The sequence below is a fragment of the Pseudophryne corroboree genome, chromosome 1 (genome assembly GCF_028390025.1).
Source record: "Pseudophryne corroboree isolate aPseCor3 chromosome 1, aPseCor3.hap2, whole genome shotgun sequence".
Lineage (NCBI taxonomy): Eukaryota > Metazoa > Chordata > Amphibia > Anura > Myobatrachidae > Pseudophryne > Pseudophryne corroboree.
Window position 1 is genome coordinate 867,192,778 of NC_086444.1, and position 27,477 is coordinate 867,220,254.

Here is a 27,477-nt window from a genome sequence, read left to right on the forward strand (position 1 = left end):
GATCACTGTGTTCCCCCTGGGTGACCGCTCCCCAACCTCTGAGGGTTGCGTCTGTGGTTAGCAGAATCCAATTTTGAATCCCGAACCTTCGGCACTCAGGCAGGTGAGAAGTCTGAAGCCACCACAGAAGAGAAATCCTGGCTTTTGGCGACAGACGTATCCTCTGGTACATGTGAAGATGCGATCGAGACCATTTGTCCAGCCGATCCAGCTGGAAGGGCCTTGCGTGAAATCTTCCGTACTGCAGCGCCTCGTAAGCGGCTACCATCTTTCCCAGAAGGCAAATGCATAGATGCAGTGATGTCCGGGATTGTCTTAGAACATCCCGCACCATTGACTGGTTCACCAATGCTTTTTCCAACGTCATCCAATATCATCCCCAGGAAAGGAAGCCTCCATTTTGGTTCCAGATGAGATTTTGGTAGGATCAAAATCCACCCGTGATCCTGGAGAAGTCGGGTTGAGAGGGCAATGTTGACTAACAACTGCTCCCTGGATGGTGCTTTTATCAGCAGATCATCCAGGTACGGTATAATGTTCACTCCGTTTGCGGAGGAGAAACATTATCTCTGCCATTACCTTGGTGAACACCCTTGGTGCCGTAGAGAGGCCAAATGGCAGGGCCTGGAACTGGTAGAGACGGTCCTGTAATGCAAACCTTAGATAAGCCTGATGAGGCGGCCAAATCGGAATATGAAGGTACGTATCCTTGATATCCAGAGACACCAAGAATTCCCCCTCCTCCAGATCGGAGATCACCACTCTCAGAGACTCCTTCTTAAACTTGAACACCCATAAGTACGGGTTCAATGACTTGAGATTTAAAAATGGTCCTTACTGAACAGTCCGGTTTCAGAACTACAAACAGGTTGGTATAAGAACCCTGGTTTTGCAGCTGAAGTAGAACTGGAACAACGACCTGAGTCTGTACCAGTTTCTGAATTGCTTCCTGTAAAGTCATACTTGCTTCTGTGAACCAGCAGTTGCTGGTTTTCTGGGTTTACCTCTATTGCCTTTGAAGGCCGTAGAAGAACCTTTGGTTTTTTTTAAAACTTTGCTGTCCGAAAGGACTGCAGAGTAGGAGCAGTATAGGACTTTCTAGCCAGGGGAGCTGCGGAAGGAGGGTATGTAGACTTACCCGCCGTAGCCTTGGATATCCACGTATCCAGTTCATCTCCAAAGAGGGCTTCACCTGTGAAAGGTAGGCTTTCCAGGCCCTTCCTGGAATCTGCCTCCGCAGTCCACTGGCGTAGCCACAAGCCTCTGCATGCTGATACTGCCATAGCAGTGGTGCGTGCATTGAGTAAACCAATTCCTTTATGGCCTCCACCATAAAGTTAGCAGAATCCTGTATATGCTGTAGGAAGTAAAATTATCTCCCCCCTGGATAAGGAATCTAACCCGTCAATTAGATTATATGACCATTTTGCAATAGCCCTAGAGATACATGCACAAGCTATAGTGCAGAGATGGCTAACCTTGACACTCCAACTGTTGTTGAACTACACATCCCAGCATGCCCTGCATCAGTTTTAGCAAGGCCAAATAGCAAAACTGATGCAGGGCATGCTGGGATGTGTAGTTCAACAACAGCTGGAGTGTCAAGGTTAGCCATCACTGCTATAGGCGGTCTCTGGGCCACCCCCGCAGCTGTGTACAGAGATATGAGAGTAGTCTCAATCTTGTGGTCTGCAGCATCCTTCAAGGAAGCTGCCCCAGGAACAGGTAAAACTATCTTACGTGACAGCCTAGAAACTGATTCGTCAACTATCGGTGGGTTTTCCCATTTTTTCCTATCATCCTGAGGGAACGGGAAGGATGTGAGTAAACGTTTTGGGACCTGAAACTTCTTGTCAGGATTTACCCAAGTTGCTTCAAATAGGGAATTTACTTCCTTAGAAGCAGGGAAAGTAGCTGAAGATTTAATTTTTACATTAAAATAAGATTCCTCCTCGTCTTCTGACACCTTATCAGGAATGTGCAGGACGTCTCTAATAGCTTCTATCAGGGCCTGTATACCCTGTGACAAAGCTCCAGGTCTGATACATCATCATCATCAGTATCGGCCTGCATGATTTGGGCCAGAGTACGCTTCTGTGGACAGATGGTAGGGGTCTGAGACGCTGGAACGACCACTGAATCTCAATTCATCAGGTCATCCACAGATTGCCTTAAGTATTGCGTCTCCTTCTCATTTTGGGATAATTTATTTGAAATATTTGAAATCATCCCTTTTAATTAATCTAACCATCCACTAGCCTGAGAATGTGTACTATCCTGATTATTTGGCAGTGATCACCCATATTGAGAAAAACAAAACACTCTGCTGTGCATGATACACATTCTTTTGACATAGTAAATGTGAAAGAATATACACATACACAGGAAATTAGGGTAAAACACAGTTAACCCACACAGTGCTCTCTAGAGAGACACAGAGTGATGGTGCCAGCCACACAGCGCCCCTATAGCTAAAGTACAAGTTTAGCTGGGTTGCAAACTAATTACCCTAAAGAGGGTTTAGTGCACCAAATATTGCTCCCCTCCCTTTGCTATGACCCCCTGGTACCGCTGAGGTGCTCTGGAGTCCTTGTGGAGGAGCTGCGCTTTCCTGCCAGTCTGCCTGTGTAAAGCTGCAGAGAAAAATGGCGCTGGTGAGCTGCTGGATCCGCTCATAGTGAAGCCCTGCCCCATTAATGGCGCGCGGTCTTCCATTTCTTTTTATATGGCAGAGGTCATTTCTGTTCTGCAGTGGGTTAAAACCCCTGTAGAATAGCTGCCAGTGTGGGTATATATGCGTTGTGGCTTCAGCTCACCCCTCACAGCGGAACACACAGCACCCTGTATGCCTCTGAAGCCTGTAGCCGCAGCCTGCTTATCAGCACTGCACTCCTACCCTTTGTGCCGCCATTACAGCCGGCGACTCGCTAACCAGGACGTTGGCCACCTACTCACTACTCTTCTAACTTCTGGCTCTGTTAGGGGTGGCGGCGTGCTGCGGGTCTGTACACTCGCCGTGGTGGGGCTTGCGAATAGGACCTTGAGGAGCTCAGTGTCCTGTCAGCGGGGAACGGGACCATTAACCCTAGGAAGGTTGGCCAGTCCCCCCCCCTAAGTCCCCCGAAGCAGGCTGCCTGAAAACAACAAACAAGAAAATAAATGCAGAAAACTGTTCAGGAGCTTCCCAAGTGTGACCGGCTCCTCTGGGCACATTTTCTAAACGGAGTCTGGTAGGAGGGGCATAGAGGGAGGAGCCAGCCCACACTATCAGTTTCTTAAAGTGCCCATGGCTCCTAGTGGACCAGTCTATACCCCATGGTACTAATGTGGACCCCAGTATCCTTTAGGTCTAGGACGTAAGAGAAATGGGGGTGTTTTATATCATACTAGTGCGTATGTATACATGAAGAGGAAGATCAGTATATCAAATTAAAAAGACACAACAAATTTAGAAATCATATTAATAGTACTGGTAACAGTGGATTCTCAGATTTGCAGCTCTACTTCCTCCCTGCTAAACTCCAGCACATTAGAGTATGAGTGAGGGAAACAATATTTATTTTCTGTAGTTTTCTGTAGAAATGCTACACGGAAATGGAAATCAGCAGACCTGAGCAGGGTGAGGAGAGGTGTTCTAGGCAGGAGACTGTATGCAGTTCGATCAGTGCTGGAAGCGCAAATAAATTATTTAGTATTATGATAATTATTAATAATTTAACTCCTCACAATTGTTCTTTTTATGTGTTCCAATATGAAGAATTCATATCTCTGAACAGTAGCAATAAAAGAGCTCGGTCTAAGAAAAGGCAAGAGATTTGCAACTGGTGTTATATTTAAGTACATCAAGGCAAACTTGATCTAATAACAGCTAGCTTTCCAGTAACTATTAAATCGAATTTAAATTGGATCTAGGGAGCAAATCACTTCCAAGAAGCAGGATTTACTGTCCTGCGGTTTAGATGGTGGACTGATATCTGCATTGAACAAACTGCCGTTAATATGGGTAAAGAACCCACCCATCTCTCAATTCCCCATATGTTTGATAATGCTGTATAATGTAAAATGTTCTTTCTAAAGGTCTGTAACAAAAAAAACAAAAAAAACCCACAACTGTTAAAATAGTAATATGTCTTCTTCAGTAAATGGCTATTATTACAATTAAAAAAAATATTTATTATAGTACATAAGTAAAAAGTTCCTTTAATTATATTAAATTTGTCCCTATATTATCCTATATAAAAAAAGGCGAACGGTGGTCCTCACCTCTACAGGGGAATTCAAGTGTTTTGAGTGCCGGCGGCCACTAGATGGCGCCCGACGAAGCAATCAAGTGTTGCTCTATTGAGGCGTGCACAGCCGTCGGCGCTGACATTACTGTTATGTTGTTCAGTCATTTAGACGGGCTGGTAACTAGTAGTTAATAAAATGTACCCTTTGTTACTTAAAACGATTGACGTGGCCCATTTTATTTGAATTAACTAAACATTTGTTCAGATTAATAAATCTTAATTATCGCTAGTTGAATAAAATTGTTAATAATTGTATTTGATGGTCTTCCCAAATCTAATTGTCCTATAAACACATTAAAGAGCTCTGATGTTCCACATGGTCTCCAAATGTTCTTAGTGGTTTAAAAAAAAAAAACACAACAACAACACACATTTAACAAAATGGACTGAGTTTCCAAATTATGCTAAATTAGTTAATTGGCTAAGCATCTGCCCATGTAGATGGCCAGCTAACAGCAAACTGTTTATTATTTATGGATGGGAAGAGGAGAGTGGAATGTGGTGTGGAACCATAAGACACATTGTGAACCTGAATGGATTTGGTTAACACTTTGCGAAAGGCACAAAGCGTTCGTTTTTATTTCATATCATAAACTTGCAACTCAAAACTACATTTTAGTGACAGGATGAAGTTATCTTTAAGGGGCTGATTCCAGCGGCTTCCCGGGATGCGTTACCAACTGGTTTTCTGCTTGTATGTGGGTGCAAGCAGAAATCAGGTACGTTAATCGTGCATTTACATGCAGTAAAATATTACATGAAAATGTATAATCTCTCAATCTTGTCTATGATGAAAATGTTCTGATAGATTGGTGTTCATGTAAAATGAAAGAAGGAAGCCATCTTGTTAACAAGTAAAATGACATTGTTAGGGTTTTCTCTGAGAACATGTTCTTTGTGAAACACTTCACACTGGGGCAGATGTATTAAGGCTGGAGAAGTGATAAAGCAGTGATAAGAGCAAGGTGATAACGCACCAGCCAATCAGCTCCTAACTGTCAATTTACATATTGCAGCTGATTGGCTGGTGTGTTATCACCTTGCACTGGTTACTGCTTTATCACTTCTCCAGGGTTAATACATCTGCCCCATCGTTTTGTATTTTTTCTAATCTGGGTTTTCCCTGGTTTGCAACTGCATTCCTACATAATGAAAGGGGGAGGGTATACTCGAAGAAGCAATTCAATTGGTGCTCAGTTTGTGCATGAATACCACAGATGCCCATTTTTTACTGTTCGCATCTAAAGTGAGGGGGAATCATGATGGGGTGATTTATTTGTTTTAGCGTGCCCTATTATGTAACAATGTCTTTGGCACCAGGTGTTGATAATGTCTGAGACTGAGAAATCAGTAGTAATCCTCATTCCTACTTGCATGCAATATCATCACAGGCAAGATTAAATGAAGCAATTGGAATAAAGTATAGAGTTAACCTACACGTATTAACAGTTAGCAGCATAAACTGTAAATAATGTGTAGTTTTTTTTGTCAGGGCTGTGCCTCCAGAACTTGTTAGACTCTAAATGCTTCTCATGTCTGGACATAAAATAAAAGCAATTTCTGTATTTAGACTTAAGGTGGGTATACACGTAGAGATATGTGCTGAGCAATATATAAACAGATCGCTCAGCACACATCTCTCCCCTGCTCAGCACTCAGTGAAATGTGTGCTGAGCGATGGGGGGTCCACGCATTTCACCCAGCGGTGAAGTTAGCGACCTGACTAGATATGGCATGCATGCATGCCATATCTAGAGCCAGCGATAGCAACGCACGGGACCGCGCATCGCTGTCCCTGGCACCCTACACACGAAGCGATGTGTGCTTCGTTTCTAAGCAATCTAGTAAGATTGCTAAGAAATCAAGTAAAAATCGCTACGTGTGTATCCCCCTTTACAGTTTTGAACTAAGATTATTCCTAAGAGCAGTATTACTTTCTCTTACGTCCTAGAGGATGCTGGGGACTCCGTAAGGACCATGGGGATAGATGGGCTCCGCAGGAGACATGGGCACTAAAAAGAACTTTAGATATGGGTGTGCACTGGCTCCTCCCTCTATGCCCCCTCCTCCAGACCTCAGTTTGATACTGTGCCCAGAGGAGACTGGGTGCTTTACAGGGAGCTCTCCTGAGTTTCTCTGTAAGAAAGAATTTTGTTAGGTTTTTTATTTTCAGGGAGCCCTGCTGGCAACAGGCTCCCTGCATCGTGGGATTGAGGAGAGAAAAGCAGACCTACTTAAATGCTAGGCTCTGCTTCTTAGGCTACTGGATACCATTAGCTCCAGAGGGAGTCGGAACACAGGTCTCCCCTCGCAGTTCGTCCCAGAGCAGCGCCGCCGTCCTCCTCACAGAGCCGGAAGATAGAAGCCGGGTGAGTATGAGAAGATAGAAGACTTCAGAGGCGGCAGAAGACTTCAGATCTTCTCTGAGGTAACGCGCAGCCATTGCTCCCACACACAACACACATGGCAGGCACTGATGGGTGCAGGGCGCAGGAGGGGCGCCCTGGGCAGCAATTTTAAACCTCTAGGACTGGCCAAAATATATATATAGGCTCAGCCCGCAGTATATAGAAAATCCCCCGCCAGTTTTTCAAGAAATCGAGCGGGACCGAAGCCCGCCGCTGAGGGGGCGGAGCTTGATCCCTCAGCACTCACCAGCACCATTTTCTCCACAGCACACCGCTGAGAAGCTGGCGTCCCGGACTCTCACCTGCTGAACACGGTGACAGAGGGTTTAAAGAGGGGGGGGGGCACATAATTTGGCGCAGTGAATATATATAATAAAAGCGCTATAACTATCTGGGAATTTTGTCCAGGATCATTGGCGCTGGGTGTGTGCTGGCATACTCTCTCTCTGTCTCTCCAAAGGGCCTTGTTGGGGAACTGTCTCCAGATTAGAGATTTCCCTGAGTGTGTGGGGTGTCGGTACGCGTGTGTCGGCATGTCTGAAGCGGAAGGCTCTTCTAGGGAGGAGGTGGAGCAAATGAGTGTGGTGTCTCCGTGAATGAGAGTGTGGTGAATTTATTACACAAAAAACACTCCGTGAGTGTGGTGAATTTATTACACAAAAGGTTGGACAAAGCAGAGTCCAGGGAATGTACAGGGAGTCAAGCCCTGCCTTTCACTATGTCGCAGGGACCTTCTGGGTCTCAAAAGCGCCCACTATCCTAAGTAGTAGACACTGATACCGACACGGATTCTGACTCTAGTGTCGACTACGATGATGCGAAGTTGCAGCCAAAATTGGCTAAATGTATTCATTATATGATTATTGCAATAAAAGATGTGTTGCATATCACTGATGACCCCTCTGTACCGGACACGAGGGTCCACAGGTTTAAAGAAAAGAAGCCTCAGGTTACTTTTCCCCCTTCACATGAGCTAAATGAGTTGTTTGAAAGGGCTTGGGAAACTCCAGACAAGAAACTGCAGATTCCCAAAAGGATTCTTATGGCGTATCCTTTCCCGGCTAAGGACAGGATACGGTGGGAATCCTCCCTCAAGGGTGGACAAAGCGTTGACACGCTTATCCAAAAAGGTAGCGCTGCCATCTCAAGATACCGCAACCCTCAAGGATCCTGCTGATCGCAGGCAGGCAGATTACCTTGAAGTCAATTTACACACATACTGGTACATTACTCAGACCGGCGATAGCGTCGGCTTGGGTTTGTAGCGCTGTAGCAGCGTGGACAGATACCTTATCTGCTGATATTGATACGCTGGATAAGGAAACCATTTTATTGACCCTGGGTCATATTAAGTATGCTGTCCTATATATGAGGGATGCTCAGAGAGACGTGGGCCTACTGGGTTCCAGAGCCAATGCTATGGCGATTTCTGCTAGGCGAGCCCTATGGACCCGACAATGGACGGGTGATGCCGACTCGAAGAGGCATATGGAGGTTTTGCCTTACTAGGGTGAGGAATTGTTTGGGGAAGGTCTCACGGACCTGGTTTCCACAGCTACTGCAGGTAAATCAACTTTTTTGCCTTATGTTTCCTCACAGCCTAAGAAAACGCCACATTATCAGATGCAGTCCTTTCGGTCGCATAAATCCAAGAGAGTACGGGGATCTTCCTTTCTTGCCAGAGGTAAGGGCAAGGGGAAAAAGCTGCCAACTACAGCTAGCTCCCAGGAGCAGAAGTCCTCCCCGGCTTCTACAAAATCCACCGCATGACGTTGGGGCTCTGCTGAGGGAGTCCGCCCCAGTGGGGGCACGTCTTCGGCTTTTCAGCCATGTCTGGGTTCAATCACAGGTGGATCACTGGGCAATAGACATTGTTTCCCAGAGTTACAGGCTGGAATTCGAAGAGGTGCCTCCTCGCCGGTTTTTCAAATCGCCCCTACCGGCTTCTTCCCCAGAGAGGGAAGTAGTTTTAAATGCAAAACAAAAATTGAGTCTTCAACAAGTGGTGGTCAAAGTTCCCCTGCTTCAGCAGGGGCTGGGGTATTACTCAACCCTGTTTGTGGTCCCGAAACTGGACGGTTCGGTCAGACCCATTCTGAATTTAAAATCCTTAAACCTATACTTAAAAATGTTCAAGTTGGAATCGCTCAGAGCGGTCATCGCCGGCCTGGAGGGGGGGGGGGATTATATGGTGTCCCTAGACATAAAGGATGCATACCTTCATGTCCCCATATATCCTCCTCATCAGGCGTTCCTGAGATTTGCTGTACAGGATTGTCATTAGCAATTTCAGACGTTGCCGTTTGGGCTTTCCACGGCCCCGAGGATTTTCACCAAGGTAATGGCGGAAATGATGGTGCTCCTGCGCAGGCAGGGAGTCACAATTATCCCGCACTTGGACAATCTCCTAATAAAAGCGAGATCAAGAGAGCAGTTGCTGAACAGCGTATCACTCTGCCTGAGGGTGTTGCAGCAGCACGGCTGGATTCTCAATTTACCAAAGTCACAGTTGGTTCCAATGAACCGTTTGCCTTTCTTAGGCATGATTTTGGATACAGAACAGAAAAGGGTTTTTCTCCCGATGGAAAAGGCCCAGGAACTCCAGAGCTTGGTCAGGGACCTGTTGAAGCCGAAAAGGGTGTCGGTGCATCAATGCACTCGAGTTCTGGGAAAGATGGTGGCATCTTACGAGGCCATTCCATTCGGCAGGTTCCATGCGAGGACTTTACAGTGGGACCTTCTGGACAAGTGGTTCGGGTCACATCTACATATATATCAGATGATCAGCCTGTCCCCAAGAGCCAGGGTATCTCTCCTGTGGTGGCTGCAGAGTGCTCACCTTCTAGAGGGTCGCAGGTTCGGCATTCAGGACTGGGTTCTGGTAACCACGGACGCGAGCCTCCGAGGATGGGGAGCAGTCACACAGGGAAGAAACTTCCAAGGTCTGTGGTCAAGCCAGGAGGCTTGTCTACACATCAACGTACTGGAATTAAGGGCCATATACAACGGCCTTCGTCAAGCGGAGAATTTGCTTCGCGACCTACCGGTTCTGATTCAGTCAGACAACATCACCGCAGTGGCTCATGTAAACCGCCAAGGCGGAACAAAGAGCAGAGTGGCAATGGCAGAAGCCACCAGGATTCTTCGCTGGGCGGAAAATCATGTACGCGCTCTGACAGCAGTCTTCATTCCGGGAGTGGACAACTGGGAAGCAGACTTCCTCAGCAGACACGATCTACATCCCGGAGAGTGGGGACTTTATCTGGAAGTCTTTGCAGAGATTACAAGTCAGTGGGGCTGCCTCAAATAGACATGATGGCGTCACGCCTCAACAAGAAGCTTCCGAGATATTGCGCCAGGTCAAGGGACCCTCAGGCAGTGGCAGTGGACTCTCTGGTGACACCATGGGTGTTCCAGTCGGTCTATGTGTTCCCTCCTCTTCCTCTCATCTCAAAGATATTGAGAATCATAAGACGAAGAGGAGTCCAGACAATTCTCATTGTTCCAGATTGGCCTCGAAGGGCCTGGTATCCGGATCTGCAGGAAATGCTCACAGAAGATCCGTGGCCTCTTCCTCTCAGAGAGGACCTGTTGCAACAGGGGCCCTGTCTATTCCAAGAATTACCGCGGCTGCGTTTGATGGCTTGGCGGTTGAACGCCGGATCCTAGCTGAAAAGGGCATTCCGGATGAGGTCATTCCTACTCTGATAAAGACTAGGAAGGAGGTGACGGCGAAACATTATCACCGTATTTGGAGGAAGTATGTGTCTTGGTGCAAGACCAAGAATGCTCCTCCGGAAGAATTCCATCTGGGCAGTTATCTTCACTTCCTCCAGACTGGAGTGAATTTGGGCCTAAAATTAGGCTTCCTTAATGTTCAGATTTCGGCCCTATCCATTTTCTTTCAGAAGGAATTGGCTTCTCTCCCAGAAGTCCAGACTTTTGTGAAGGGAGTGCTGCATATCCAGCCTCCTTTTATGCCTCCAGTGGCACCATGGGACCTTAACGTGGTATTACAGTTCCTTAAGTCACACTGGTTTGAGCCGCTTCAAACGGTGGAATTAAAGTATCTCACTTGGAAGGTGGTCATGTTGTTGGCCTTGGCATCTGCTAGGAGAGTATCTGAGTTAGCGGCTTTGTCTCACAAAAGCCCCTATCTGATCTTCCATGTGGATAGAGCTGAGTTGCGGACTCGTCCTCAATTTTTGCCTAAGGTGGCCTCCTCTTTTCATATGAACCAACCTATTGCGGTGCCTGTGGCTACGCGGGACTTGGAGGATTCTGAGTCCCTTGATGTGGTCAGGGCATTGAAAATTTATGTAGCCAGAACGGCTCGGGTTTGGAAAACAGAGGCACTGTTTGTCCTGTATGCAGCCAACAAGGTTGGCGCTCCTGCTTCTAAGCAGACTATTGCTCGCTGGATCTGTAATACGATTCAGCAAGCTCATTCTACGGCTGGATTGCCGTTACCAAATTCGGTAAAGGCCCATTCCACTAGGAAGGTGGGCTCTTCTTGGGCGGCTGCCTGAGGCGTCTCTGCTTTACAGCTTTGCCGAGCAGCTACTTGGTCGGGTTCAAACACTTTTGCTAAATTCTACAAGTTTGATACCCTGGCTGATGAGGACCTCATGTTTGCTCAATAGGTGCTGTAGAGTCATCCGCACTCTCCCGCCCGATTTGGAGCTTTGGTATAATCCCCATGGTCCTTACGGAGTACCCAGCATCCTCTAGGACGTAAGAGAAAATAAGATATTAAACCTGCCGGTAAATCTTTTTCTCCTAGTCCGTAGAGGATGCTGGGCGCCCGTCCCAGTGCGGACATATTTCTGCATGACTTGTATATAGTTCTTGCTTACATAAGGGTTATGTTACAGTTAAGATCAGTCGTTGACTGATACTGTTTGTTCATACTGTTAACTGGTTGCGTATATTCCAGGTTATACGGTGTGGATGGTGTGGGCTGTTATGAATCTTGCCCTTAGATTACCAAAATCCTTTCCTCGTACTGTCCGTCTCCTCTGGGCACAGTTTCTCTAACTGAGGTCTGGAGGAGGGGCATAGAGGGAGGAGCCAGTGCACACCCATATCTAAAGTTCTTTTTAGTGCACATGTCTCCTGCGGAGCCCATCTATCCCCATGGTCCTTACGGAGTCCCCAGCATCCTCTACGGACTAGGAGAAAAAGATTTACCGGTAGGTTTAAAATCTTATTTTCTCACTATATATTAAAAAGCAAATAAAAAAGCAAACAGACCTGTCATGGAGGAAACATGAAATAAGTAGCATTCCTTTTCTGAAACACACACTTGGATGAGAGCAACCTTTCCAGTTTTGCCCTTTAAATAAACAGGGGGCCATTCAATGTCAAATCCAATGGCTTCTCCTTCTTGGAGTTTCTCTCTAAAATAGAAATGTATGAAAATCTAAATTATAAAATGTGCACATTTTATATACAAGTTTATTAATTAACCACTTTTTCAAAGATAATTTGAAATCACATCAACGACGCTACTATCCAACCCAAACAGCAACAAAAATGATATCTGGCAGGTGCCACCACTGTGATAGAGTTAGTTACAGAAACGAAGCAGAAACCCAGAGCTGCAACCAGTTTTGCAAAGAGAATAGATACAGCACCTGCCAATAAGGTACATGAGGAAAGTAAACACGCTATTATGAATCACCATCATGAAAATCCACACAAGAAACATTGTGTTACTTTAAAGGGGCTCACCTGATCATCTCTGACAAGTAAGAGCAGTCATTCGCTTCATAGCTATAGACAATGGAGCCATCAAATTCCAAGAATGGGAGATTGCCTTCAAAGAGGTTACTCTTCCAACCAGACTTCTAATTAATAAAGGAAAAAAAACTGACTACAGCATAACAAACATAGCTAACAAAATATCCCCCAGTCTATAAAATTTATGTTTATCAAATGCTTCAAAATTCAAGTCTACCAGCCTCCCAAAACAGAATAATAAGAATTTACTCACCGGTAATTCTATTTCTCGTAATCCGTAGTGGATGCTGGGAACTCCCTAAGGACCATGGGGGGATAGCGGGCTCCGAAGGAGGCTGGGCACTCTAGAAAGATTTAGGACTACCTGGTGTGCACTGGCTCCTCCCACTATGACCCTCCTCCAAGCCTCAGTTAGGACACCGTGCCCGGACGAGCAGACATAATAAGGAAGGATTTAGAATCCCGGGTAAGACTCTTACCAGCCACACCAATCACACCGTACAACTCGTGATACTATATCCAGTTTGACAGTATGAAAACAACCGAGCATCTCAACAGATGGCTCAACAATAACCCTTTTGTTAACAATAACTATTTACAAGTATTGCAGACAATCCGCATTTGGGATGGGCGCCCAGCATCCACTACGGACTACGAGAAATAGAATTACCGGTGAGTAAATTCTTATTTTCTCTAACGTCCTAGTGGATGCTGGGAACTCCGTAAGGACCATGGGGATTATACCAAAGCTCCCAAACGGGCGGGAGAGTGCGGATGACTCTGTAGCACCGAATGAGAGAACTCCAGGTCCTCCTCAGCCAGGGTATCAAATTTGTAGAATTTTGCAAACGTGTTTGCCCCTGACCAAGTAGCTGCTCGGCAAAGTTGTAAAGCCGAGACCCCTCGGGCAGCCGCCCAAGATGAGCCCACCTTCCTTGTGGAATGGGCATTTACAGATTTTGGCTGTGGCATGCCTGCCACAGAATGTGCAAGCTGTATTGTACTACAAATCCAGCGAGCAATAGACTGCTTAGAAGCAGGAGCACCCAGCTTGTTGGGTGCATACAGGATAAACAGCGAGTCAGATTTTCTGACTCTAGCCGTCCTGGAAACATATATTTTCAGGGCCCTGACAACGTCTAGCAACTTGGAGTCCTCCAAGTCCTTAGTAGCCGCAGGCACCACAATAGGCTGGTTCAGGTGAAACGCTGACACCACCTTAGGGAGAAACTGGGGACGAGTCCTCAATTCTGCCCTATCCATATGGAAAATCAGATAAGGGCTTTTACATGATAAAGCCGCCAATTCTGACACTCGCCTGGCTGAAGCCAAGGCCAATAACATGACCACTTTCCACGTGAGATATTTCAGATCCACGGTTTTTAGTGGCTCAAACCAATGTGATTTTAAGAAACTCAACATCACGTTGAGATCCCAAGGTGCCACAGGAGGCACAAATGGGGGCTGAATATGCAGCACTCCTTTCACAAATGTCTGAACTTCAGGTACTGAAGCTAGTTCTTTTTGAAAGAAAATCGACAGACCCGAGATCTGTACTTTAATGGAGCCTAGTTTTAGGCCCATATTCACTCCTGCTTGCAGGAAATGCAGAAATCGACCTAGTTGAAATTCCTCTGTTGGGGCCTTTTTGGCCTCGCACCATGCAACATATTTCCGCCATATGCGGTGATAATGCTTTGCCGTAACATCTTTCCTGGCCTTAATAAGCGTAGGAATGACTTCTTCCGGAATACCCTTTTCCTTTAGGATCCGGTGTTCAACCGCCATGCCGTCAAACGCAGCCGCGGTAAGTCTTGGAACAGACAGGGCCCCTGTTGTAGCAGGTCCTGTCTGAGCGGTAGAGGCCATGGGTCCTCTGAGAGCATCTCTTGAAGTTCCGGGTACCACGCTCGTCTTGGCCAATCCGGAACCACGAGAATGGTGTTTACTCCTCGCTTTCTTATTATTCTCAATACCTTTGGTATGAGAGGCAGAGGAGGGAACACATAAACCGACTGGTACACCCACGGTGTCACTAGAGCGTCCACAGCTATCGCCTGAGGGTCCCTTGACCTGGCGCAATATCTTTTTAACTTTTTGTTGAGGCGGGACGCCATCATGTCCACCTGTGGTTTTTCCCAACGGTTTACCAGCATCTGGAAGACTTCTGGATGAAGTCCCCACTCTCCCGGGTGGAGGTCGTGTCTGCTGAGGAAGTCTGCTTCCCAGTTGTCCACTCCCGGAATGAACACTGCTGACAGTGCTAGTACATGATTCTCCGCCCATCGGAGAATTCTTGTGGCTTCCGCCATCGCCATCCTGCTTCTTGTACCGCCCTGTCGATTTACATGGGCGACTGCCGTGATGTTGTCTGACTGGATCAACACCGGCTGGTGTAGGAGCAGGGATTTTGCTTGACTTAGGGCATTGTAGATGGCCCTTAATTCCAGAATATTTATGTGAAGGGAAGTCTCCTGACTCGACCATAGTCCTTGGAAGTTTCTTCCCTGTGTGACTGCCCCCCAGCCTCGAAGGCTGGCATCCGTGGTCACCAGGACCCAGTCCTGTATGCCGAACCTGCGGCCCTCTAGAAGATGGGCACTCTGCAGCCACCACAGTAGCGACACCCTGGTTCTTGGAGACAGGGTTATCAAGCGATGCATCTGAAGATGCGATCCGGACCACTAGTCCAACAGGTCCCACTGAAAGATTCTGGCATGGAACCTGCCGAAGGGAATTGCTTCGTAAGAAGCCACCATCTTTCCCAGGACCCGCGTGCAGCGATGCACTGATACCTGTTTTGGTTTCAGGAGGTCTCTGACTAGAGATGACAACTCCCTGGCTTTCTCCTCCGGGAGAAACACCTTTTTCTGGACTGTATCCAGAATCATACCCAGGAACAGTAGCCGTGTCGTCGGAACCAGCTGTGACTTTGGGATATTCAGAATCCAGCCGTGGTGGTGCAGCACCTCCTGAGATAGTGCTACTCCCACCAACAACTGTTCCTTGGACCTCGCTTTTATTAGGAGATCGTCCAAGTACGGGATAATTAAAACTCCCTTTCTTCGAAGGAGTATCATCATTTCCGCCATAACCTTGGTAAATACCCTCGGTGCCGTGGACAGTCCAAACGGCAGCGTCTGGAATTGGTAATGGCAATCCTGTACCACAAATCTGAGGTACTCCTGGTGAGGATGGTAAATGGGGACATGCAAGTAAGCATCCTTGATGTCCAGGGATACCATGTAATCCCCCTCGTCCAGGCTTGCAATAACCGCCCTGAGCGATTCCATCTTGAACTTGAATTTCTTTATGTATGTGTTCAAGGATTTCAAATTTAGAATGGGTCTCACCGAACCGTCCGGTTTCGGTACCACAAATAGTGTGGAATAATAACCCCGGCCTTGTTGAAGTAGGGGTACCTTGATTATCACCTGCTGAGAATACAGCTTGTGAATTGCCGTTAGCACCGCCTCCCTGTCTGAGGGAGCAATTGGCAAGGCAGATTTTAGGAACCGGTGGGGTGGGGACGCCTCGAATTCCAGCTTGTACCCCTGAGATACTCTTTGCAGGATCCAGGGATCCACCTGTGAGCGAACCCACTGATCGCTGAAATTTTTGAGGCGACCCCCCACCGTACCTGGCTCCGCCTGTGGAGCCCCACCGTCATGCGGCGGACTTGGAAGAAGAAGCGGGGGAGGACTTTTGCTCCTGGGAACCTGCTGTTTGTTGCAGCCTTTTTCCCCTACCTCTGCCTCTAGACAGAAAAGACCCGCCTTTTCCACGCCTGTTTTTCTGGGTCCGAAAGGACTGAACCTGATAAAACGGCGCCTTCTTAGGCTGTGAGGGGACATGGGGTAAAAATGCTGACTTCCCAGACGTTGCTGTGGAAACTAGGTCCGAGAGACCATCCCCAAATAATTCCTCACCCTTATAAGGCAACACTTCCATGTGCTTTTTAGAATCTGCATCTCCTGTCCACTGGCGAGTCCATAAGCCTCTCCTAGCAGAAATGGACAATGCACTTACTTTAGATGCCAGTCGGCAGATTTCCCTCTGTGCATCTCTCATATATAAGACTGAATCTTTTATATGGTCTATGGTTAACAGGATCGTGTCTCTGTCTAATGTGTCAATATTTTCTGACAGTTTATCTGACCAAGCAGCGGCAGCACTGCACATCCAAGCTGACGCAATAGCTGGCCTAAGTATAATGCCTGTGTGTGTATATACAGACTTCAGTATCGCCTCCTGCTTTCTATCAGCAGGTTCCTTGAGGGCGGCCGTATCCTGAGACGGTAGTGCCACCTTTTTAGACAAACGTGTGAGCGCTTGATCCACTCTAGGGGGTGTTTCCCAACGTGACCTATCCTCTGGCGGGAAAGGGAACGCCATTAGTACCTTCTTAGGAATTACCAATTTTTTATCAGGGAAAGCCCACGCTTCTTCACACACTTCATTTAATTCATCTGATGGGGGAAAAACTACGGGTAGTTTTTTCTCTCCAAACATAATACCCTTTTTAGTGGTACCAGTAGTTATATTAGAAATGTTTAACACCTCTTTCATTGCCTCAATCATACAGTGAATGACCTTAGTGGGCATCAGGTTTGACTCATCGTCGTCGACACTGGCGTCAGTATCAGTGTCGACATCTGGGTCTGCTTGAGGTAGCGGGCGTTTTAAAGCCCCTGACGACCCATGCGACGCCTGGGCAGGCACGAGCTGAGAAGACGGCTGTCCCACATTTGGCATGTCGTCGATTTTCTTATATAGGGAGTCTATACGTGCACTCATTACTTTCCATAAGCCCATCCACTCAGGTGTCTGCCCCGCAGGGGGTGACATCCCTTCTAAAGGCATCTGCTCCGCCTCCACATCATTATCCTCATCAAACATGTCGACACAGCCGTACCGACACACCGCACACACACAAGGAATGCTCCGAATGAGGACAGGACCCACAAAAGCCCTTTGGGGGGACAGAGTGAGAGTATGCCAGCACACACCAGAGCGCTATATAATGCAGGGACTGAGTTATGTCCCCTATAGCTGCTTTTTATATTATATATGTAATGCGCCCAAATTTAGTGCCCCCCCTCTCTGTTTTTACCCTGTTCTGAAGTGTAGACTGCAGGGGAGAGCCAGGGAGCTTCCTTCCAGCGGATCTGTGGAGAAATGGCGCCAGTGTGTCTGAGGGAGATAGCTCCGCCCCTTTTCCGCGGCCTATTCTCCCGCTTTTTTCTGGATTCTGGCAGGGGTATTTACCACATATATAGCCTCTAGGGCTATATATTGTGGTATTTTTGCCAGCCAAGGCGCCCACCCCCCAAGCGCCCTGCACCCTCAGTGACCGGAGTGTGAAGTGTGCAGCTCAGGGCGCCCACCCCCCAAGCGCCCTGCACCCTCAGTGACCGGAGTGTGAAGTGTGCATGAGGAGCAATGGCGCACAGCTGCAGTGCTGTGCGCTACCTTGGTGAAGACTGATGTCTTCTGCCGCCGTTTTTCCGGACCTCTTCTTGCTTCTGGCTCTGTAAGGGGGACGGCGGCGCGGCTCCAGGACCGAACACCAAGGACTGGGCCTGCGGTCGATCCCTCTGGAGCTAATGGTGTCCAGTAGCCTAAGAAGCCCAATCCGGCTGCAAGCAGGCGAGTTCGCTTCTTCTCCCCTTAGTCCCTCGCTGCAGTGAGCCTGTTGCCAGCAGGTCTCACTGAAAATAAAAAACCTAAAACTATACTTTCTTTCTAAGGGCTCAGGAGAGCCCCTAGTGTGCATCCAACCTCGGCCGGGCACGAAATCTAACTGAGGCTTGGAGGAGGGTCATAGTGGGAGGAGCCAGTGCACACAAGGTAGTCCTAAATCTTTCTAGAGTGCCCAGCCTCCTTCGGAGCCCGCTATCCCCCCATGGTCCTTACGGAGTTCCCAGCATCCACTAGGACGTTAGAGAAATTATATATACTATATATTTATTTATGTGTGTGGGATATACACAGTATATAAATTATATATCTATATATCCTTGTGCTCTCCTAGCTTTCCCTTTGTACATCTGTGTGCCTTCACCTACCCCCACAATGATCACAGCTCTGGTGCGTACCCATCAATTTCAATTGTGTGTGGGAGAGTTAAAAAAAAACCTGTGGCAAGGGTTTTTTCTATTCAAATAAAGGAGAGAAAATGAGACAATTTCTTGCGACACTGCTAAGGACTAATTAAGCAATTTGAAGTTCGCAATTAGCATACTTTTGGAAGTTGGAGATTGGAGTGACGATACCACCGCCAGCATAGCTGTGTGTATGCCTTTCACCAGGGATGCAGTTAATACACCGGCTGTCAGGATTCCAGCGTTCAGTATACCGATGCCGGAATCCCGAATCAGGTGGGAATACAGGGCTGTGGTCAGGATTGCAACCGCTGGCATTTCACTGGCTGCCGGGATTCCGGCATCGGTATACTGAACGCTTGGATCCTGACAGCAGGTATATTAACTGCATCCCTGGTGAAAGGCATACATACAGCTATGGTGGTGGTGGTATCGTCATTCAATCTCCAACTTCCAAAAGTACATTATCAAATTTAGCTGCTCACAAAGAGGAGGGCATAATACTGTATCAAATGCTTTGTGAACATATTTTTGAAAGTTGGAGATTGAGTGACGATGTTCACTGCACTGGAATCTACAGTAGAGTTTTTCATCATGATTTTATCAGTTAGTTTTATTTTTTATTTTATGCTCCATATACTACATTCTTAGTTGAAGGACCTAAGATTGATAGGATTGTAAACAGGGAGATGGACACATCGGGGATGTCCCTTATCTTCACTGGCATTGGATCCCATCCTTCACATACTACAGCCCTGGATATCATTCCAGGGTATTCAAGTCAGATCACATAATATTCAGCTTATGCAGATGATCCTCAGAATTATTTGACTTGTGGACAGACTTTGTTCTTATGATAGCATCTCTGGACTGATAATACTGTGGGAATACAACGCCATCCTGGGCATTTGGTTCTGTGTAGTACGGCATGCCGGCAGCCAGCATACCGGTGCCGGAATATCGACCGCCAGCATAATGTCAGCTGGGCGAGCACAAATGAGCGGGCACGGTGGCGTGCTACGCTATCTATTCTCCCTCCAGGGGGGTCGTGGACCCCCAAGAGGGAGAAAAGATGTTAGTATGCTGGGTGTCGGGATTCCGGCGCCAGTATAATGTGCACCGGGATCCCGACAGCCGGCAAACTGAAGACCACCCCATTTGGTTCAATGTCCCATGATGGGGTCACACAGTTCCATTGCAATGGCCTTCGTCTTTTCTAACTCATCTAGGGGTTAGTCTTCCTGAAACCCTGGCTTAACTACAGTATATAAAGTTCACTTTTGCTATCAGGGATACGGTGTCATGATCCTGAATTATTGTGTACTAAGTGTTTCTTTGTGCCTTACCTCTCGTCCTGCAGTGTTTTCAGGATTTATCCTACTTCCTAGCTGCAGCATGTGTTTGTATTGCTAGCTGCTGACTGATTGTGCACCTGAGGATTCTCTGACTGTGAAGCTGGCAGACCACTGATTATAGCTGAGTTAGTATCCAGCTGGAAGAGCTAGATCTAAACTGCAGAGATCATGTGGAGGTATTGGGGGGTAATTCTGAGTTGATCACAGCAGGAACTTTGTTAGCAGTTGGGCAAAACCATGTGCACTGCAGGAGGGGCAGATATAACATGTGCAGAGAGAGTTAGATTTGGGTGGGGTGTGTTCAAACTGAAATCTAAATTGCAGTGTAAAAATAAAGCAGCCAGTATTTACCCTGCATAGAAACAAAATAACCCACCCAAATCTAACTCTCTCTGCAAATGTTACATCTGTTCTCCCCCCCCCCCCCCCCCCCCCTGCAGTACACATGGCTTTGCCCAATTGGTAACAAACTTGCTGCTGCGATCAACTCAGAATTACCCCCATTGTCTCAATTCCCTTTGCAAGTTCTTAATGGATTCCATGCCAGAGTTGTCTCCAGTTATGGAGATGGACACAGCTATGACAGTTTGGATCAGGTGTTCGGTCAAACACCAAATGGAAGCCAGTCTGTGATCACGATACTCCAAGCCAATCCACAGTTACACAGGGGTGCAAAGGCACTGACAGCCCTGCTAAGGCTCCTGCAGTGTTCTCCTGAACCAGTATCCTGCCTCAGGACTAAAGTGCAGTATCACCTTGCACTCACCGACCTCCTCCAGTCCTGCTCCACAACCCGGAGCTCAAGTATTGCAACCGTGTCCCGGCTATCATGCAAATCGGACCTGTTCCACAGTATGGTTCTCAAGTATTGCAGCCTTGTCCCAGCTATCCTGCAAACCAGTCCTGCTACACATTCCGGTTCTCAAGTATCGCAGTTCTTGTTTCCAAGCCACAGTATTAAGTATCCAGTCTCTCAGCAATTTGTGCTTTCAAGATCCACTATTCAGCTCCAGTCTTCAGCAGTCCGTGTTTTCAAGTTCCACCTAATCCATTTTCAGTCCTCAGCAGTTTGTGTTCTTAGGTTTCACTCATTCCAGTTCCAGTCTTTGGCAGTTGTTCTTCAAAGTCTCATTCACCCAGTTCTTCGCAGTTACACCAGAGCCCAGTCTTCTACAGTAGTGTTCATGCTAGGCTGTTTTAGCAGGACGCCGCGACCTGCCCCATTTTTAAAGGGCAAAATGTGCCCTGCCCCTTTTGCGGCGCCTTGCTAATACAGCCTGCCCGGTGCCTGATGTCGCGCACGGCATCTATTCACATTCAAGGGAGAGCTTGGGGAAAGCCCAGCACACACACCCCCATGAGTGACACGATGGGCTGGGCACGCCCCCACTAGAGACGTTGAGTGGGCTGGTCCACCCTCAATAGTGATGCAGGTATGGCCGCACCCCCCCTCACAGGCCGTGGACAACCCCTTTACGTGCGCACACAAAGTGCCCCCTCAGCACCGGCACTCTGCCCCAAAAAAATCCTGGAGGGAGGGGGGGGGGGCACTGTACAGTCCATGCTTTCAAGTAGAGATGTGCTTTGCGATCCGAGCCTGACTCAGGTTTTCCAGTCACCTTGATGATGTAATCGAGCAAAACATCATCATCCCGCTGTCGGATTCGCTCGAGTTTTGGATTCTATATAGGTCCCCGGTGACTGGCGCCAACTTCACTCCGGCATTGGAGAGTGTACTGGACGGACGTATCCGTCTCAGTACTTTGCATGGCGTGGCGTGTGTCCTGGAATGGCGTGGATGTTCTGTCTGCCATATCAGTCCAGGGGTGCTGCCCTGTCTGCCATATCAGTCCAGGGGTACTGATAAGTCTGCTGTATAAGTCCAGGGGTGCCCTGTCTGCTGCATCTGAAAGGGGTGATCTATCCGTCCATCCAGGAGCTCTACCCCAGTGTAAAATTAAAATAATCAAAGCTAAGAAGAAAAACCTTAAAATTATAATTTTTTTATTTTTTGTTTTTGCTGTGCCCCAGTGTACTATACCATTTTTATTTTATTTTCATAGGTACTGTGACACTGCCGGTCAGACCACAGTATAGTATTTCCTACTCATACACGTATTGTGTGACGCTGTCGGTAAAGTCAACCGCAGTGTGTATTTATTATATATATTTCTGACTAATTTGTGCGACGCTGTTGGTGAAGGTCAACCCCACTTTGTGTTGATAGAAATGGAGGTTACTACTAGTGCTGAAGCTGATGCCACTAGTCATGACAATGACAATGCAAGTCTGTCAACGTCATCTGCTAAGGCAGATGCCCAGGGCCATAGAGGGCTCAGGCCAGGGTATGTAAAATCATTTAATTTTAGAGTGGTAAGGAAAAAGAAAAAAAATCAAAAAGGAAAAAGTTAGCTGCAGAGGCAGTAAGACAAACTGCGCATTCATAATCAGAACCATCAGACATTCTTGAGGAACGTTTAGGGGTGTCCACGTCAGCTGACATTTCTCACACTGTACTCAGAGAGGTTTATTTCACCCTCTTCCACCATTTCTGAACAATCTGAACTTGTGGGGAGCAGTACAAGTAAAGATGGTGATGAGTCTGATGGAGGACATAATACAAAATTGAAGATTCGGGTCTGAAAGTGGGACAGGATGAGGAGGACATGTGTGTACTATCTGATAGTAAGGAAGTTGATGATGTTGTTTTTTTTAAGTCAGCCACCTGTGGCTGCAGTTGTTGACTGTATTAAAAAGGAAATCCATTGCGATGCCTGGGCATAAGAACAAAAAAAAACACCTCTTGGGTGTAGGATTATTTTTAGTCCAATCCTGACAATGTTTATGAAAGCTTCTGCTCCATTTGTGAGGCCAAATTTAGTAGAGGTAGGAACGTTAGCCATCTAGGCACCTCCTCCATGTTACATAATTTGCGGCGAAGACATTCAATTTATTGTACAAGATTATAATGCAATTAACACCTCATCATCAACATCCTCACAGTAATTCTTAATGGAGGAAGTCCTTCTAAAAATGGTTTTGTGGGGGCCAAATCATTTTTGCCACAAGTGACGGTCTCTGTCGCTGAAATTATTGGTTTGTTAAACTGTGCATGTCCTGTTTACTATATACAACATAAGGGTGGTTGGGAGGGCCCAAGGACAATTTCATCTTGTAACTTATTTCTTTGCGTTATGTGCGCTTTGGAGCATTTTTTGGGGCATAGTTTCTAAAACTGCCATCCTGTCTGCCACTCCTAGAAGTGCCAGGTGTTTGTGCCACCCACTTCTTTCGCTTAGTTAAGTCATCCAGATACCTTGTTGCAACCTTTTGGCCTAAACTCGATAAAAACAATATTGTGAGCTGTGAGGTGGTCAAAATAGACTGAAACTGACTGGAAATTAAGTTTATTGAGGTTAATAATACTGTAGGAACAAAGACAGGCCCACATTCTGTGATTTTAGCTGTTTGTACTATTTAAAAATAAGATTTTAAACCTGCCGGTAAATCTTTTTCTCCTAGTCCGTAGAGGATGCTGGGGACTCCGTAAGGACCATGGGGAATAGACGGGCTCCGCAGGAGACATGGGCACCAAAAAGAACTTTAGATATGGGTGTGCACTGGCTCCTCCCTCTATGCCCCTCCTCCAGACCTCAGTTAGAGAAACTGTGCCCAGAGGAGACGGACACTACGAGTAAAGGATTTTTGATAATCCAAGGGCAAGATTCATACCAGCCCACACCATCCACACCGTATAACATGGATATACGAACCAGTCAACAGTATGAAACAAAACAGCATCAGCCCGAGACTGATCAAAACTGTAACATAACCCTTATGTAAGCAGGAAATATATACAAATCCTGCAGAATTTAGTCCGCACTGGGACGGGCGCCCAGCATCCTCTACGGACTAGGAGAAAAAGATTTACCGGTAGGTTTAAAATCTTATTTTCTCTTACGTCCTAGAGGATGCTGGGGACTCCGTAAGGACCATGGGGATTATACCAAAGCTCCAAAACGGGCAGGAGAGTGCGGATGACTCTGCATCACCGATTGAGCAAACATTAGGTCCTCATCAGCCAGGGTATCAAACTTGTAAAATTTTGCAAATGTGTTTGAACCCGACCAAGTCGCTGCTCGACAAAGCTGTAATGCCGAGACACCTCGGGAAGCCGCCCATGAAGAGCCCACCTTCCTAGTGGAATGGGCCTTTACAGAATTTGGTAACGGCATCCAGCCGTAGAATGAGCCTACTGAATCGTGTTACAGATCCAGCGAGCAATAGTCTGCTTAGAAGCAGGGGCGCCAACCTTGTTGGCTGCATACAGGACAAACAGTGCCTCTGTTTTCCTAACCCGAGCCGTTCTGGCCACATAAATTTTCAATGCCCTGACCACATCAAGGAACTCGGAATCCTGCATGTCCCGTGTAGCCACAGGCACCAGAATAGGTTGGTTCATATGAAAAGAAGAAACCAACTTGGGCAAAAATTGAGGATGAGTCCGCAATTCTGCTCTATCCACATGGAATATCAGATAGGGGCTCTTGTGAGATAAAGCCGCCAGCTCCGACACTCGCCTTGCCGATACCAAGGCCAACAACAAGACCACTTTCCAAGTGAGATATTTTAAGTCCACCGTTTTAAGTGGTTCAAACCAGTGAGACTTAAGGAACCGCAACACCACGTTAAGGTCCCAGGGTGCCACTGGGGGCACAAAAGGAGGCTGGATATGCAGCACTCCCTTCACAAAAGTCTGGACTTCTGGGAGAGAAGCCAATTCCTTCTGAAAGAAAATGGATAGGGCCGAAATCTGAACCTTAATAGAACCTAATTTTAGGCCCAAATTCACTCCCACCTGTAGGAAGTGAAGAAAACGTCCCAAATGGAATTCTTCCGGAGGTGCATTCCTGGACTCACACCACGATATATACTTCCGCCATATACGGTGATAATGTTTCGCTGTCACGTCTTTCCTAGCCTTTATCAGAGTAGGAATGACCTCAACCGGAATGCCCTTTTTCGCTAGGATTCGGCGTTCAACCGCCATGCCGTCAAACGCAGCCGCGGTAAGTCTTGGAACAGACAGGGCCCCTGTTGTAACAGGTCCTCTCTGAGAGGAAGAGGCCACGGATCTTCTGTAAGCATCTCCTGCAGATCCGGATACCAGGCCCTTCGCGGCCAATCTGGAACGATGAGAATAGTCTGTACTCCTTTTCGTCTTATGATTCTCAATATCTTTAAGATGAGCGGAAGAGGAGGAAACACATAGACCGACTGAAACACCCATGGTGTCACCAGAGAGTCCACCGCCACTGCCTGAGGGTCCCTCGACCTGGCGCAATACTTCGGAAGTTTCGTGTTGAGGCGTGACGCCATCATGTCTATCCGAGGTAGTCCCCACCGACTTGCAATCTCCGCGAAGACTTCCTGATGAAGTCCCCACTCTCCTGGATGTAGATCGTGTCTGCTGAGGAAGTCTGCTTCCCAGTTGTCCACTCCCGGAATGAAGACTGCTGTCATGGCGCTTACATGATTTTCCGCCCAGCGAAGAATCCTGGTGGATTCTGCCATTGCCACTCTGCTCTTTGTTCCGCCTTGGCGGTTTACATGCGCCACTGCGGTGATGTTGTCTGACTGGATCAGAACTGGTAGGTCACGAAGCAAATCTTCCGCTTGTCGAAGGACATTGCATATGGCCCTCAACTCCAGTATGTTGATGTGAAGACAAGCCTCCTGGCTTGACCACAGACCCTGGAAGTTTCTTCCCTTTGTGACTGCTCCCCAACCTCGGAGGCTCGCGTCCGTGGTTACCAGAACCCAGTCCTGAATGCCGAAACTGCGACCCTTCAGAAGGTGAGCACTCTGCAGCCACCACAGGAGAGATACCCTGGCCCTGGGGAACATGGTGATCATCTGATGAATTTGTAGATGAGAAACGGACCACATGTCCAGAAGGTCCCATTGAAAAGTTCACGCATGGAACCTGCCGAATGGGATGGCCTCGTAAGTCGCCACCATCTTTCCTAGAACTCGAGTGCAGTGATGCACTGACACCCTCTTTGGCTTCAATAGGTCCTTGACCAAAGACATGAGTTCTTGGGCCTTTTCCGTCAGAATATAAACCCTTTTCTGGTCCGTATCCAGAATCATGCCTAAGAAAGGCAACCGAGTCGTTGGTACCAACTGTGACTTCGGGAAATTGAGAATCCAGCCGTGCTGTTGCAACACCCTCAGGGAGAGTGATACGCTGTTCAGTAACTGTTCTCTCGATCTCGCTTTTATCAGGAGATCGTCCAAGTACGGGATAATTGTGACACCCTGCTTGCGCAGGAGCACCATCATTTCTGCCATTACCTTGGTGAAAATCCTCGGGCCCGTGGAAAGCACAGACGGCAACGTCTGAAATTGGTAATGACAATCCTGTACAGCAAACCTCAGGAACGCCTGATGAGGAGGATATATGGGGACATGAAGGTATGCATCCTTTATGTCCAGGGACACCATATAATCCCCCCCTTCCAGGCTGGCGATGACCGCTCTGAGCAACTCCATCTTGAACTTGAACCTTTTTAAGTATAGGTTTAAGGATTTTAAATTCAAAATGGGCCTGACCGAACCCTCCGGTTTCGGGACCACAAACAGGGTTGAGTAATACCCCATACCCTGCTGCAGCAGGGGGACTTTGACCACCACTTGTTGAAGACACAATTTTTGAATTGCATTTAAAACTATCTCCCTCTCTGGGGAGAAGCCGGTAGGGCCGATTTGAAAAACCGGCGAGGAGGCACCCCTTCGAATTCCAGCTTGTAACCCTGGGAAACAATTTCTATTGCCCAGGGATCCACCTGTGAGTGAACCCAAACATGGCTGAAAAGTCAAAAACGTGCCCCCACTGGGGCGGACTCCCTCAGCGGAGCCCCAGCGTCATGCGGTGGATTTTGTAGAGGCCGGGGAGGACTTCTGCTCCTGGGAACTAGCTGTGGTTGGCAGCTTTCTCCCCTTGCCCTTACCTCTGGCAAGAAAGGAAGATCCTCGCACTCTCTTGGGTTTATGCGACCGAAAGGACTGCATCTGATAATGTGGTGCTTTCTTAGGCTGTGAGGAAACATAAGGCAAAAAAGTTGATTTACCTGCCGTAGCCGTGGAAACAAGGTCCGTGAGACCTTCCCCAAACAATTCCTCACCCGTGTAAGGTAAAACCTCCATATGCCTCTTCGAGTCGGCATCGCCCGTCCATTGTCAGGTCCATAGGGCTCGTCTAGCTGAAATGGCCATAGCGTTGGCTCTGGAACCCAGTAGGCCAATGTCTCTCTGAGCATTCCTCATATATAGGACAGCATCTGTAATATGACCCACGATCAATAAAATGTTTTCCTTATCTAGCGTATCTATATCAGCAGATAAGGTATCTGTCCACGCTGCTATCGCGCTACAAACCCAAGCAGACGCTATCGCCGGTCTGAGTAAGGTACCAGTATGCGTGTAAATAGACTTCAAGGTAGTCTCCTGCCTGCGATCAGCAGGATCCTTGGGGGTTGCCGTATCTTGAGATGGCAGCGCCACCTTTTTGGATAAG

General features: G+C 47.4%; 1 protein-coding gene across 5 annotated transcripts in view; it reads right to left on the reverse strand.

The window, feature by feature from the left end:
- Window positions 1–27,477, reverse strand: part of WRN (WRN RecQ like helicase) — a 294,980-nt gene that overhangs the window by 259,668 nt on the left and 7,835 nt on the right. For all 5 annotated transcript variants that reach the window (XM_063920020.1, XM_063920018.1, XM_063920019.1 and 2 more), the window contains exons 3-4: window positions 12,431–12,546; window positions 11,951–12,096 (exon numbers count right to left, since the gene is read on the reverse strand). In XM_063920020.1, the coding sequence (XP_063776090.1) occupies window positions 11,951–12,096; window positions 12,431–12,546 (262 nt within the window). The remainder of the gene's footprint in view (window positions 1–11,950; window positions 12,097–12,430; window positions 12,547–27,477) is intronic.